This window comes from Anopheles gambiae, chromosome 2, assembly GCF_943734735.2.
Source record: "Anopheles gambiae chromosome 2, idAnoGambNW_F1_1, whole genome shotgun sequence".
Classification (NCBI taxonomy): Eukaryota; Metazoa; Arthropoda; class Insecta; order Diptera; family Culicidae; genus Anopheles; species Anopheles gambiae.
The window spans coordinates 23,918,749-23,934,089 of NC_064601.1; the positions used below are offsets into that span (position 1 = coordinate 23,918,749).

Genomic DNA, 15,341 nt, shown 5'->3' on the forward strand with positions numbered 1-15,341 from the left:
CTTTGTACAGCGGGACAGTGGGAATGTTCAGTGGGAATTCATCTATGGGATCGTAGCGCCATCGCAATGTATAGCGGATGCTAGCAGTACTAATTCAAATCGGCCAATAAGTCCGTTAACAACAAAATAATTGAAAAGAACGATGAGCTCAAACTCCCGATATTTATATTAAAAACAATTGCTTAATGCTTTGAAATTACTAATCAAATTTTATTAAAACACTACTAAAGCTATGTGATTTTTAAATTATCCTTAAAATAATAAATAATCTGATAAAAACTGTAATTTAAAAAGCGTTGTTCAGTCGTTTTATTTGCTTTAAAATTGTTGTCCCAAAAATGCTTCCATGAATAAAAACAGCGTACAAATATTTTACTTTATTTCACCAGGACTCAACACTTCACCCAGATCACACTGAGCATGGAAATTGGACGTCAACGAGGACAAATCCGTTCCCTCGCTGGTACCAATCTGGCCGGCAGAAGATCCGTTGCTTTTCGTATCGCCGCTAAATGGCGTGTCACACGTAGAAGAAGAACAAACCGAAGCCACCTCCGAATCTGTATCATACTCATTTTCAGAAATAACCGGACCGCCGTAGTCAACCGTACCCAGCAAACCGTCCGATCTGCTCGATACGCTTTTTGAGGGAGACGATCGCGAACTGCAACAACTCTTTTCCGTTATTGTGTTTGCTTGCAGTGATTGTAAAAATTTCTGCGCTGCTTTTTTCACGCTTTCATCTCGCTCTGGACGGGCCGCCGACAGTGTTCTTTCACGACCACCAAATTCACAGATCTTACGAATCGTTTTTGCATAGCGTGGATTGCTTTCGAATACGGTACGCTGAAATTTCTTGTAATCGTACGGCGGGGACGAGAAGGCGGGACGTGATGATGCCGGTCGCTCCTCGAAGGTGTGCTGACATCCGAAACATTCACACGATTTGGACCTCCGGGCGGATGATGCTGATGATGCTGGACGCATCGGAACACACTGAGCCGGGTAGGACTCATCCACCACCTTCGAGGCGCTGCTTTTAACATTCTGAGCAATTTTCACTACCTTTGCGCTTTCTTCTGCAATCTTCTGCAAATTGTCCTTGAGAGCTGCGAGATCTTCTGCCAGTTCGTTGCTCATTTTCATATTCCTTGACTGTATGTCCACGGCCGACTTCCAGATGCGCAAGTTATCCAGAAACCTGCTCGAAGACTGTCCGCTGAAGGTCGGATCATGATCGGATTCGGAGGTACCGTCGACCGCTGCCCGGCTTAACTCCGCCGGACTCCGAAGTGCAGGAATGCTCGAGACTTCCAGCAAACTTCGCTGACACTGTACGCTGGTGGGGAGTGTCTTTTCACGCACCGCTTCCCGAGATACCGAGTGTGATGTTTCACTGGAGCGATCATCTTTCCAATTCAAAAGCACTCGTATATCGTCCTCTTCAAGATCATCTTCCGTACTGGAGCAGCTAGAATCTTCATCAAAAATGTCAAGCGACACCTCGGGACGCTTCTTGGTAGAAAATTCCTTGTGCTTCCTGCTAACGAATGGATCTAAATATTTGTTCGGCTTGTTGTTGTGTTTTGTCAGCTTACAGACAGATCTAGGGATACGTATCATAGGCAGCCCACCGCCAGCTTCCTCTCCAGAGCTTGTTACTTCCGTTGCCGTATTCTCTGATTCACTGTTTGAGTGTGCGTCCGGTTTATCTGCAACTTCTACGCGCAATTTAAACAGCTTGGGCGCAATTTCAGTTTCTAAATCCTGCTTAATATCCTCAGCTGCTCCATTCCGAATGTCTGTGTTTAAGTGTTTCACCGGAAGTGCCTGATTCAACTCAACGTACTTCACGTTATCATTTTGCAGTTTTTCACAAGACGTATCCCTTGGATCAAAGATGGCGATGCTCCCCGTTTGCTGTACCTTCAGATTTGCATCCCAACGTCCCTTGATAGACAAGCTCGGCAGGATGTGGCTTGTAAATCCAAGCGATTCTCCCGCGTTTTCATCTGTATCCGGTGCTTTTTCTTCAGTCGTTGATTTCTCTACTGCTTCATTGTGATTATTATCTTTTTCTGGAATTGTGGAACTTTCTTCTCCTCCGTTTACCTTCACCAGAGCCGGCTCAACACTATCCGGTTCTTGAGGAGGTGGTTTCGCTTGTTCCACCTGCTCAGTGACAACGTTCTCGAGATGTGCTGTATGATCCTTCGCCGCATCGGGATACTTTTCCGACTGCATCTGTATAAACCGGTCAAACAGGAGCTTGAACTGCCCATCAGAGAACGTTGGCCTACCCAAAGGCTTCCTGCTAGCCGTTGCAGCTGGCACTGTAGCAGGAGGAGGAGGCCGTGTTTTAATAGCACCCCGTACACGATGCTCAGGTGCGATGGGACACTTTGCCGACCGGGTAGCAGCAGATCGGACGGACGGTGTACCACCACCACCACCCCCAGCACCCAGCACATTGGTTCGCTTTGCACGCGGTGAAACAAAGTTCACATTGGTCCCTATACTACGTACCTCGGGCAGCGTTTCCACGGCAACAGTGTTGTTCAGCGGTTCAGTTTGAATGCTTCTTTCGCCCGCTGTTGACATCGTAACACGGCCCACTTCCGGATCATCGGACAAGGCTCCGGCATCATCCCTCGGGACGGTTTGTTGAATCACCGTAACAGCACTTCGACGCCGGTTCTCACACACCGTAAGTACCTCCCGCTCTACCGTCCTTTCAACCACAATCGGTTGCTTCCAAGCTTTCGGCGTTGAAACCTTCTTGTTGGAGCGCCTTTCCGGCCCACACTGCACACCGTGCTCATCGACCGTTGCGAAGGTTTTTCTCGTTTCACGGATAAATGTACGCGCGTACCTTATCAAATCGGCGATGTCTTCCTTGTTGAGCAGATCCTTCTCGCTGGCCCGTTCCTGCTCGATCGACTCCACTGTAAGCGTGGCCTGTTCACCAAGCCTATCGAGCTCGTCGTACAGTGCCTTAAAGCCCGACCTCATTGCGCTGAGCGAGCCGAGCTCGGCTACGCTTTCGTCCTCCGTGAAGCACTCGTCGTCGTGTTCTCGCATCCTCCTGTGCAGTCATCAGTGTACTGAAGTGGATTGCAGGTCCTGCTGCGTTCGGCTGGTACGTCTAGGCTTGGTGTTAGCCGGGTTGCTAAGCTACCCCCAGCGCCCAAACAACGGGCTGGCGTTATGCATGGCTGACGACGATGTCGATATGATGAAGGTGCAAATGCAGAACTGCAAAGCAAGCACGAAAAATGCACATACACACACACAATCTTGGTAGATTTTGTCAATAGGATTATTATTGTAGATTTTTTTTATATAATGTTTATTATTTGTTTCTCATTCGATTCATATATAATGGTTCACTATTTACAAAAAAGGGAGCATGTTCGCCAGACTCGCGCTCTAGTGTGTTAATTTAGATTTCTAATGACTTCTTCGTCGAAGATCCTCCCTACTACAGCGTTTTACAAGTGTATCCCTTCTCGCTAACGCTGACTAATATGCCAGTTTGGGATGTTGAAACGATGAAGCGCTTCTCTCTTCTACTACACTGCATTTCCAACACTACCAAGGGAGAGTTGTGTATGGAGCGATCGAGCGATCGAGCGATGGTACATGCTGCAGTTCCTCTCAGTATTTCAATCAGGTATTTTATCATTGTCAAAGTTCAACGCGCACACACTCTCAAACACACACTTTATGCAGGCTTTTTAAATTGTGCAAATAGGGGTTCTCTCTCTCTCTCTTTCTCTTCTAAAAATCATCCTTGTAATGTCTCCTACTGCAAGGTGATCTTGGGACGACGACCCCGTTTGCTTTACAAGTATGTACACGTATGGCGAGTGTTGTGTTCCAATGGTGACGCAAAGGCGACGACCACGGTGACAGAGGCCGCCTTCGATCTGGCTTCGTTCGATGCAGGATCCTCGGATCCTCAGGTGCACCTGGAAGCTCCGGAATTATCCGTCGCTTCCGTTACACACAAAGCGACGATCGTGCACCGTTCGAACCGTTCCAGGCGTCCAGGGCCAGCTGCGTGTCCGTGTCGTCGCCTGGTGTCAGTTTTGCTTAATTAAATGTACAAATTGGGTGTAAAGAACGAAACGAAACAACTGTTCTTCCTGCAACTGTGTTGTTGTTGTTTTGGTTGTTGTTGTTGTTGGTGTACGCGTCTCTTCTCCACGTGGGCTAACTGAGTGGTCGATGGACGCTTTGCTAAAGAGTTGCGTCCTCGCACAAGGGTGAAACAGGAATGATCGGGTATAACAAGGGACTGTTCTCCTAACGAAACAAGAAGGTGATCGGTGCCCCCACCGCCCCACCCCTCTCGAGATGGCTCCTATCAGTAGTTGGTGGTAGTGGCCCTATAATGCTTCTGTTTATGGTTATGTAGTAATGCTTAACTCTGTTAACTTCCTCTGTCTCTCTCTCTCTCTCTCACTATCGCTCATTGCTACTATTTTCTTAAATTTGCTTTGCAAAAACCTAACAATACGCAGACCGAAACACGTGGCATGGATGTGTGGTTTTACCAAACGGTGGCCAATGCCTTCATCCCCCCATCAAATCTCAACCAAACGTTCGGTCAATGCTGCTAACGAAACGCACAAACAATTCCTATTCTGGGGAAAGAAAAACTTGTCACACCACACAAACACACAACTACTCTAAGGAACACTCTCCTAAGCACGAAACAACCTATTGGAATAAATTAATCACCTCTAACTGTTGTGTGGTTTAGGGTTAAAACTTTAGACAACATTCTCCTCCCATCCCGGGCGCAGGATGTCAATATTATCAATATTGCAAGTAATTCGAAAAACGCTCTAATAATGGTAATAATATGCAGTAAAGGTATGCTAGGAAGGTAGAATGGTCAATGGTAATAGTGCTTGCTGGTAGTATGAAATAGTTGGTAATAAGGCCTGGGAAAGAAAACCGTTTTTAACCGTTGCAACCTATCTCGATCATTTGTTACACAAAATGGTCAAGAAGATCGCGCACCGTGGGCTGTGCAAACAAACGGTTCACGAAACAAACAATTCAAACTATTGTAGCAAGTAGTAGTTGTAGCTCTAATGCTAATGCAGCACCACACGATCGCTTGTGTATTTTACGTGGCGCGATTGGTAATGATAATGATCTTTCTCCGACTCCGACTGAGATCGGGCCTGATTAACTGATAACCCCGGAATGCGTCCCCCGGCTCACCAGCTACGGTCACGATCAATAAATCTATCTAAAAGTGCAGTAGTCCCTCCTTCCCTACTTTACGTACAGGCGGGCTGGTAAACTCAAATCCATCCAAACAATCGTCCGATCCTCCGCTTCGCAGTAACTCAAACGTTTTATACTACTATTTTATCTCGGCTATGTAAGTGCAAAATTCGGGGGGAGGGGGGGGGGGGTGGTGATAGTAATTCTATACCATCTCTTTTTACATTACTTTAACTGCTATTATACTGTTTCCGTTAGCGATTGAGGACACTCTACATGCTAATGCGGCTTGCTAAAAAAGGGAGTTGCTGCCTTTATACAGCAGCCGAGCAACACTACTAAACTCACTACTACAGTACAATACAATAATTTCCAAAATGCGACAATAATGGGTTGGTTTGTTTTGTTTTGTTGTTTTCGCTTATGATTCGTTAGTATGTATGATTGATTGTTTTTTGTTTTCTTTTTTTGTCTGTTCTTCTTCACTTCGGAACATTCATTTACTTCGCCCCTCTCCCTCCCTCTCTCTCTCTCTCTTTTGATGCTTTTGCATCATTGCATAGTAATTGCAGTTTGCGTTTGCGCTGCATTAGAATGTCCTCTCTCTCTCTCGAGAAAAGGGTTACTCGATTGCTATAGTCAGGATATTCTACATATCGTTCAAAGGTATGGTTCTTCTCTCTGTGCGTGTTCTTCTGTGGTTGAGTTTGGCGCTGTTCTATTAGGATCAGATCCACTGAACAACCCACTTCCTCTCTTCTTCTTCTTCTGGGCAGCAACAGGTAACTTTACTAAAACGAAAACAATAAACACATAACACGCGACTAACGCAAACACAAATTATATTTAAAAACAAATACATACTAACATACACTAACATACTCACCGTTAGGGATCAAATCATTCAAAAAACCGAAAACGTAGAACAGAAACGGAACACAACTGGAGAAACGGGGGAGAGTAACAAAGAAAATACGAAAAACCGCGGAAAATCGAACTAATAAAAACAAACAAAATCATTCCAGAAGAAAAACTGTATTATTTTTCACTGTATTTGCAAAATTGTATTCCATTATTCTCTCGCATCTTCTCTCGCTCCCTCTCTCTCTCTCTCCTTGCTCTTAAAGTGCATTCTGCGTTCCTGTTTTTTTTTATTATTATTTACTTTCCCCGTCTTCCGCCCATTTCTGCTGGCGCGCGCGTGTGTACAATGCAATTAGAATTCTTTTTCGCAGAATATGATAGAAAACTAAATTGTTTGTTTAAAAGAAGAAAAAAAAAGTAAAAAACAGTACAGTTACAATGTGTTACAGAGAAATATTCTTATCTTCAAGCTACACTATACTATATCTTTCATCTGCTACCCCTTTTGTGTTTTTCACCTTAGCGCATATATGTACAAAAAACAACCAAACGGAGGACACCACAAAACGGGATTTTAAAATCTAAATAAAAAAAACGGAAGAAACTGTGTATTTGTGTTACTACTACTCTTTCAACGCGAAATCAAAACATTAAATAAACGTTCATTCGTCACAAACTACGGTTATAAATACGTACATAGTAATAAAATTAAAAATTCCCCCCCTCAACTGCGCTTAATTAAACGTTCCTCCTCGTTTTTTTTGCTCCTTACATTGTACAAAAGTTTGCCGAACGAATGCATCCGTGTGTACTTATGTGTATGTGTACAAAAATTGCAACTCTAAGCATGCTCAAACTTATAGTAAACTCTCAAAAATCGAGTTATAGCTTCCGCGTATCCAAACCTCTGCTCTGCTTCCATGCTACACACAGCGTAACCCCTCTTCTCCGCGGGCTGAAGCGAATCCTAGTTCTGAATAAGGTTTTTGCTCTCTCTCTCTCTCTTCATTTTCCAATCATTGTGTCGCATTCCTCTCATTATGGCATTAGCGAAGCAGCTTATGACGAAACGCTTCGAAACGAAAGTAGGTTGCCGGTGTGGCGCGGCTTTACATTTACACACTTGCACAAACTTCACATCAATTCAAAACGCCGCTACAACATCTAAAGAGAAGAAGCAAATGAATAGCTTTTCATCCCGTACAATGCAGCTTGCTGTATGTTGTGTTTCCGAACCCAGGAAGAAGTAGTTTTAGCCTTTGAATGCCACCAATTCTACAACACTTTGTGCGACACACAGACACACTCACACAAGAAAGAAAGGGCCCATATAACAGTTTAAAAAACGAAAAGAGGTGTAAACTTCAACAATTGTACACGGTGTGGTGTGTTATTATAATATTATTACACACACACACACACACACACACACACAGCAGGAAGAGAGGGTAGCTGCTTAAAGTGCCGCATGTGTTTACACGTGCTGCACAAAGCACAAACTACTGCTATGTAAGCTTTACTGACCCACGAGCACGAAGAACGCCTTCGGCCGTGTGTTCGCTCTATCTTAAAAACAAAACAAGAAAAACCATTACCCCCGTTGTACTCTTGCAGGAACGATGACAAAACCAACGATCTATCAACACCACTACACCACCAACACACGCACAGCAAAACCAAAAATTACCCCAAAAACGGGATGTTTTGAATGCTTGTTGTGTGTTTGTCGGTGGTTTAGTGCGCGTTGTTGGTGCTGTTGTTGTTGTTGTTGTTGTTGAGCGGAAAGAAACGTGCTCTCTATTCCGATTGATTGTTACTGTTAATTGCTATCCAAACGCAGTTGTGAAACGGAGCATCCTTATAATCCCTACTAACTTCATCGAGACCGATCGATCAATCGATCAGTCGATCGGATACTATACACAAACACACACGCACGTACTTGATGTGCGTGTAGTTCCAAATGTTCAAAAATCTATGTACAAATTTCGATCCTCAATTCCCGGATCCTACGTACCCCCCCTCCCTCCTCACCAACGTTCTTCTCTCCGTGGGGTTACATTTTTTTGTGTGAGTGCGCGTACGCCCACAGAACAATTTAAAAACGAGTTCCATTAAAAACTACCAAAAAGATTTCTGCTCCGCCAGCGCTGGGCGGAGCGTACATCCTTCTCCAAACCACTCTATCTACAATCTCCAACACAGCGTGTTGCGCGCGTGTGTGTGTGTGTGGAAGGTGCTCGTTTGCGTTCGGTTTTTATAAAACCAAGCGAACAAATACGCTTCCGTGCAACATTGTGCCACCGCGCTTGTCTCGTTTGCCTTGTTTGCACACATTCCGTTGTCCAACATAATTTAGCACTGTAGGCCTTGGTGCCCGGGTGAAGTCATCATCATCAACCGGCCGGGGCACACATCACATCCCAAGTGAATGAACGCACCGTTGACGGGCAGCACGGTTTCAACGGTGATGCTGCTGCTGCTGCTGGTGATGGTGTTGATGGCGCAGATGTCGATGCGATCGGAGCTGACGATCGTAGCGTTGCTGGGGAATCGAGGGCGGCTGTGGTTGCGGCGATTGTTGATAGAAATCCGTTTCCCATGATTGCTGCTGCCGCTGCTGAGCGGTTTCGATCGGATGTGATCGTACCGCCGGATGGTCGTTATCGGCCCTTCCGCCACCAGAGTAGCCAGCAGCGGCTATCGGACGCTGGTAAGCAAGGTCCGGTTCTTCGCCCGGTGATTCCCTATCTTCGCGCACGATGCTTCGCACATCCGCTCCATCATCGTCCTCGCAAATGCGCACCGCGTCCTCATCGTCCTCATCCTCGTCGTCGTCGTCATCGTACGCATCATCGACCGATGGGTGATAGCGGCCAGCCGGGCCCACCGCAACCGATGGCACCGGTTCACCTTCCACGGACATGGAACCGCCGCCGCCTCCGCCGCTGCTGCTGCTGCTGCTCCTGCTGCCACCACCATTTGTGTTGGTGGGCGTGGTGGCGTTGGTGTTTGTGGTGTATCTTCCCGTGCACGCCGGAACAGCGACACTGTTGGCAACGGTGTACCGACTTCTCTACGTTTCGCGCTCCTTCTTTACCTTCAGCTCTTCGCCCAGAATGGTCGCAATTTCGCCCTGCATGAACGCCCACGGTATCGTCGAGTTGGCGAGCGGACACTTTTCCCCACTCGGACAATACACTTCCGCACCGGAGCCCTGTTGGTGTGTGTGTGTGTGTGTGTGTGTGCAGGAGCAGAAGAAAGAAAACAAATTTTAGTACACATTTCACAAACAGATTGTCCTTCCTCTCATAGTCTTTCTTTACCTGTCGCTTGATGCTCTCCCGGCTGCAGGGGAAGCAGAACTTGTGGTGTCCAACCGACGGACACTGCACGAAGTGCGTATCCTCGAGCCGCTCCTGGCACAGGGTGCACTTGAGCGTCGGGTTCGGGGCCGGTGCCGGGGGCGGTCCACCCGTGCCCGGTGGTGCATTGGTCGCTCCCGAGCCGGGCGGCGGCGGCGGGAGCCCACCGGGGCCTCCGGGCGGCCCTCCCGCTCCACCACTGCCCGGTGGTCCACCGTTACCGCTGCCGGGTGGTCCGGCGCTACCGGGCGGTGCGGGGCTTGCATTTGGACCGGCCGGGTTCGGACCGGGACCGGCACTGCCGCCACCGAGACCGGGAGGGACACCGTCCGGCGGTCCGCCCGGTTGCGATTGCGACTGTGACTGGGGCGGTGGTGGAGGTACTTGCTGGGACATTTGCTGACCGGGGCCGAGCGGACCCATCGGTACGGGCGGGGTGCCCGCGTTGCCTCCGTTCGGGCCGCCCGCGCTCCCACCGTTCGGTGTCGTCGATCCGCCGCTGCCCGGCAGGGACGAGTTCGGTTGCTGCGCTTCCGACGAGGTAACGGTCGTGCTGGACACGTGCCTAGAGCCGGAAGATCTTCGACCACTCGAGGAACCTACGGAGGGAGAGAGAGAGAGAGAGAGAAAATAAGGAACATTTTAGTATCTTTATACTTCCAACATTCAACTAAAGGAACAGGAAGTGACTACAAAGAATATAGGATAGATAATGGTGCCTACGAAGGTAAAGGTGTGCGTGTGCGTGTGTGTGTTTGTGCAGGAAGAAAACACCAGCCCAATTAATTCTACTGCTTCTATAAATAATTCCGTTCTACTGAATGAAGTTCTTCCAAATTCTCTCAAATTCTGGATTACAAGGGAGGAAATTGGGGGATGGAAATGTGCACATGCTACAAACTGCAACGAACTGGATTGACCGCCCAAACAGAACGCACAAACAACTAACAGAGCAAACAGACTTAAGCCGCAACCCCGGAACCGGAAGAAGGAAGGAGCGTTAGGATGAGAGCAAAGAAATAACCGGGAAAACAGCAACAACAACACCCAAAAACAACAAAAATCACAACTTAAAAACAAAACAAAACAAACAAAACCTACCGGAACTGTTCGGCGAGTGCTGTGAGCCACGGGAAGCTGTCCGCGGTGGCGGCGGACCCGGCGGGCTTGGCCCATTCCGGGGGCTGCCGGGCGGTAGGGTTTCGGTGATCGACATTAGGTTCGCCATCGGGCTTTGCAACGGCGCGACGGACGGGGCCGGTGGTGTGCCATCGCCGCCACCGCCGCCACCGCCAACCCCTCCGCCGCCGCCGCCGCCACCGCCACCCATCGATGCGGGCGCGATCGGTATCACGTTCGGATAGACTGAAAGAGAGACATAGAGAGAGAGAGACACACACATACACTCTGCGTTTTTACTAGGTTTGTTGAGAACCCCTGGAAAGGGGTTTCCCGCTTGTGTGCTCATTGTGCTTATTTATATTTCTATATTTCTAAAAGTGCTCCTTCCTTTTGGCTTCTTGCGCCCTTTGCAGTCATCCTTAGCTCACAAGCTAAGACATTTGATGCGCAAGTGTTGAGTGCGCCAGGATCTGTGCGTTCGCAATCTTTTCCTTAACGTTAGGTCATTGCGTTATCAAGCGGTCCACCAGCAATCCGCTCCGCCTTTCCTCCACAGCCACAGGAACCTACTTTCCTGGTGCTACGTGATAAGGACAGGCTGCGAGCAAACAGAAACACAGAAACCCATGTCCTGTCCCACCGAACCGACCGAAACCGAGCAATCGGACTCACAGACATCGGGACCAGCGTGTCATGATTATCAAAAGAATGGGAAAGAATTGGAATTGTAACAACAAAAAAAAACAAAACACAGCACAACCAGCCAGCCAGCAGCTGATTTGTGCTCTCGTGCAAGTGTTGATAAGGGCAAGACACATCATGCACAGTTCCGGTGTAGTAAATCGGGGAGCATCTCACCAACACACACACACACTCACTGACTGACTGGACTGGTCAGAATCACAACAAACTGATTTCCACAGGCCAAGAGAGTTGTAAGCCCGTCAGGCCGTCTTATCAAACCGGGCTGCGAGTCACAAACCGCTCCACTTGCGTTCTTATCAGTGTTTTTGTGTAAAAGAAAAAGAGAGAGAGAGAGAAAGAGGGAGTGAGAGTGGTCACTTCCCCACCGTCATTCCCAGGTCATGATGATGCGTGCGAGGGCGCGTTGCATCATCGCGCACCACCCCGGGGGGACGACGATTGTGATAACTCTGCCAAAGCATTTTACAGCTCCCCTTCCTTTCACGGGGAGCACGCGGACAGCGCTTGATCTTGAAGAAGACATTCGTACAGAGTGTGCTACTGATAACAGGAGCGGCCTGTACATGTCAACACACACACACTGGCAGACGAGGATCATCATATGCAGGTCGTCGGTGTTGGCCCTGCCTGCCGGCACAGTTCCAAGCCGGCAAATGCTGATAAAAATGGCATCAGGCTGACTGGCACGGGGAGTTGAGGTGAAATGGAAAACAATATTATCACACACTACTAGGGTTGCGGGGGGAGGGGGGGAGTATAGGACCCAAAACTGCGCCACCGCTTACATTCCGATCATTGGAATCACGCTCAACGCGGTAATCAGAGCTGGTGGTTGGTTTTTAAACAAGGAAAAACACACTCTTGATACTGAAAGGCTGATATTGCACATACACACACAATGAAACCCGTAACTGGCTCGGACTGGCTTGGGTTGGAGACCGATAAGGGTCCATATTTTCACCCTTATCATGCACACATATACACTCTAAAATGCAGCACACCATGCAGAGAAACTGATGTGGGGGGAGAGACAATTCCCTAACCCAGCACGGCTGTTGCAATCGTACAGCGTGGACAATACCGAACCACATTGCATTTGATCGTCACTCGATCACGGGTGTTGCATGTTTGCATTAGGTTCACCACCTCTCAATTAGTTACCGCGAGGGGTGGTGCAATAGACAGTGATTGATGATGAGCATCGAAAAAATTAACTGTGTATTTCAGGGATTTAAGTGCACTAATTAGCCTTCGCTTTGGACGAGCATCTTCTTTTTACAATCTGAGAACATCTTGCAGAACGAGGAAACTTCCAGTTAATGAAACGGAATTTGAAACTAATGCAAATTAACAAAAGCTTGTTATTCCCATTACCTGCTTTTCGTATGACACGCATTTCTTTCGTGCCATATGTAATGATATAAAGCAATCTTTCCATTATTTTTAATGCATTTGGCTATAACAAAAAGTTAGTAACTGAACGCATTTTCTCGATTATTATTCTTAAGCTTAGAAGTCCATACTCTGTGACGAGTTCGTCCCTCAATTCGTAGGAAATATTCTATGATTGTTCAAGTGATTTAACGTCCAATTTGAAAAGCGGGTTTTAAACGCCTCCTTTGATTTGCTTTCTTTTTGTTTGAGCAACGTGGCTGTAGCTTGGTTCTAATTGACTCAACGCCGATCACAGAGAGATTCAACCTAGTGGTGTAGTTGTTAAGTGCAAAGCTGCATGAAATTGGCCGTCCAACGTTCAATTCTCGCACAGACCGACCTTTTTTCAGCTTCTTAGCGCCCCGATCTACTGCTAAATCTCTACTACTTGTGTTCCTCTCTACTTTTAAAATAAATTTGTTAAGCGATTGCCTGCAAAACGCACAACATTATAATTAAAATTAAAAAAAAAACAATGGAGGGAAAATGCAAATGCGAAAGGAAAAAACCATGCTTCTATTCAGCCAAACGGACAAAACCCCAAATGAGATGAGTTTTACATGAATTTTAAGCAAAAATAAGTCATCTCTTCTATTGTTGTAGGAATGATCCTTCCCTACCTACACACACCACATTATTCATGATGGCATTCTCATGGTTTTAGGCGTACAGTATCGGACATTAAGATAGGACCCTTTTTTTTTCAATGCACCGTGCACTTGTTTTGCCACGTTACTTGTGTTTGTGTGTGTGTGTGTGTGTGTGTGTGTGTGTGTGTGTGTGTGTGTGTGTGTGTGTGTATGTGTGTGTGTGTGTGTGTGTGTGTGTGTGTGTGTGTGTGTGTGTGTGTGTGTGTGTGTGTGTGTGTGTGTGTGTGTGTGTGTGTGTGTGTGTGTGTGTGTGTGTGTGTGTGTGTGTGTGTGTGTGTGTGTGTGTGGGAGTGTGTGTGTGTGTGTGTGTGTGCATGTGTGTGTGTGTAGTAGTAGTAGAAAGAGAGTGTGCTTTTTAATGTGTATTTGCAAGTGCGCGGGTTTGTGTCTGAAAAACATAGCTTGCCATGATGTCATATTGCGTTGAAATTATTCTTATTATGTGTGTTATCATGTGAAACATTGTGCGTTTACACTTGGATAAAAACTAAAGTTTGCATCGACAGCAGCGCTTGTTCCTCGGACGAAAACGCAGGTGTGCTGTTTCATGAATGTGAATGCGACACCGGTGCGAAATGGACACGCGCACAATAGCAATGAACTCGGCATTCCCTCACAGGTGTTTCTCCAGTGCACGCCATTGAAAGGCCTTCGTGCATCTCTGCGTTGCACGTTGTGTGCGAATGGTAAACTTTGTGCGTGCATTGAGCTGGCGCGCAGTTATTCTTTTCCATGGGCGTTTTGTTTCATGAGCGCGGCAGTATTCTTTTCTCGATTTTGAAGGGAAGACGCTTACTCGCGTACTCGTTGATAGTTTTTATCCATGCGATGTTTTCGCTGCTCGACAACGATGTAATTCATCGCGTATAGAAGTAGAACGCAGGCAGAGCACGGGATCAGCCGTGTCCAAGTTTTTAACCAGCGCGTTCTTGACGGTCCAAGCAAGCAATGTTAGTAACAATGGGTCGAGGTAAACGTTGTACCGATTATCAGCGCCATATGTAAAAGCGAATGGCTGCTGCTGGCATTAAGCGCAAAAGGATCGAGTTCGTAATGGAACGATCGCGCACTTTTGTGGCAAACGCGCTTCGGACAACCGAAACGTGCTTAGACAACTGAAACGCGCTTGGACAACCGAAACGCGCAAGTCAACCGGACGTCCTCAGAAGACCACGGCGAAAGAAGACCGTAACATTGTTAATATATCGAAAACACACTGATCGCGAGGGCGGTGGTCCTGCTTATCACACCAAAAACCTAACCCAAAACACAAAAAAACTACTTACAAATCTATCCGAAACGACCTACTTGTGAAACAAACACACACATCAATACACATTCAAACATACATCCACACACACACACACACACATGCACACACACACATACACACACACACACAAACACAAACACATACAAACCACACATAAACTTGGCCCAACGGGTGCACGGTGCGTTAAAAAACCAATGCCCTATCTTTCTGTCCGATACTGTATGAGTGAAACGCTTAGCCAACTATACAACCGCGCACGGAGTAGTACGGTCATGGCCGCCTAATGCTTGTTTTCCCATCAGGTTGCGCGTGTTCAGTCACCTGGCGGGGGCAAATGCAACTCTTTCCGACCCACTCAAGGACGAGGAAAGAAGTAACAACGGTGGTTGGTAAGGTGAATCGATCCGTAACGGAACACACCACCCCACTGACACCACCGGGGGTGGCCCTCGGTACCGGACAACCAACAACGCCTCTTCCCGTTTCGTCACACACGAACGCCAACGGACAATGTTTTCGTTCGCCGGTGGTCACCGCTTGATGGCGCCACGCCAACACACAATACAGCGGGCCAGTAGTGTGTGTTCATCTTTCCGGATGTTGTATAGACGATGGCTTGCTGCGTTTTTCCACCCAATGTGGATGAGAGTTCGTTGCGTGGTAGAAGAAGAGAGGTGGCGCTTT

General features: G+C 47.3%; 2 protein-coding genes across 7 annotated transcripts in view; both read right to left on the reverse strand.

Moving 5' to 3' along the window:
• Nucleotides 1–282: 282 nt before the first annotated feature.
• On the reverse strand, nt 283–6,076 carry LOC11176098 (uncharacterized). Of its 3 annotated transcripts, none has more exons than XM_061652076.1 (2): nt 2,527–6,076; nt 283–2,244 (listed from the first exon to the last, which is right to left on the reverse strand). In XM_061652076.1, the coding sequence occupies exons 1-2, from the start codon at nt 3,079–3,081 to the stop codon at nt 373–375; spliced, it is 2,427 nt and encodes an 808-aa protein (XP_061508060.1). In that variant the 5' UTR covers nt 3,082–6,076; the 3' UTR covers nt 283–372. The 3 variants fall into 3 exon arrangements, with proteins under 3 accessions (XP_061508060.1, XP_061508061.1, XP_061508062.1); XM_061652077.1 differs by having other exon boundaries at nt 283–2,333; XM_061652078.1 differs by having other exon boundaries at nt 283–1,540; nt 1,599–6,076.
• Nucleotides 6,077–6,263: 187 nt separating this feature from the next.
• The window catches only part of LOC11175596 (interferon regulatory factor 2-binding protein-like B), a 30,681-nt gene continuing 21,603 nt past the window's right edge, over nt 6,264–15,341 (reverse strand). For 2 of the 4 annotated variants that reach the window (XM_003436129.2, XM_061652079.1), the window contains 3 exons: nt 10,575–10,838; nt 9,435–10,072; nt 6,264–9,325 (listed from right to left, as the gene is read on the reverse strand). In XM_003436129.2, coding sequence (XP_003436177.2) covers nt 9,185–9,325; nt 9,435–10,072; nt 10,575–10,838 — 1,043 coding nt within the window. In that variant the 3' untranslated portion in view covers nt 6,264–9,184. The remainder of the gene's footprint in view (nt 9,326–9,434; nt 10,073–10,574; nt 10,839–15,341) is intronic. The other 2 variants (XM_061652082.1, XM_061652081.1) reach the window with 1 other exon arrangement.

Coding starts and splice junctions, on each gene's coding strand:
- LOC11176098 (XM_061652076.1), bottom strand. CDS start 3,081: ATGCGAGAACACGACGACGAGTGCTTCACGGAGGACGAAAGCGTAGCC. Junction 2,245..2,526: donor CCGTGGAAACGCTGCCCGAG/GTACGTAGTATA, acceptor CGGTTTATACAG/ATGCAGTCGGAAAAGTATCC.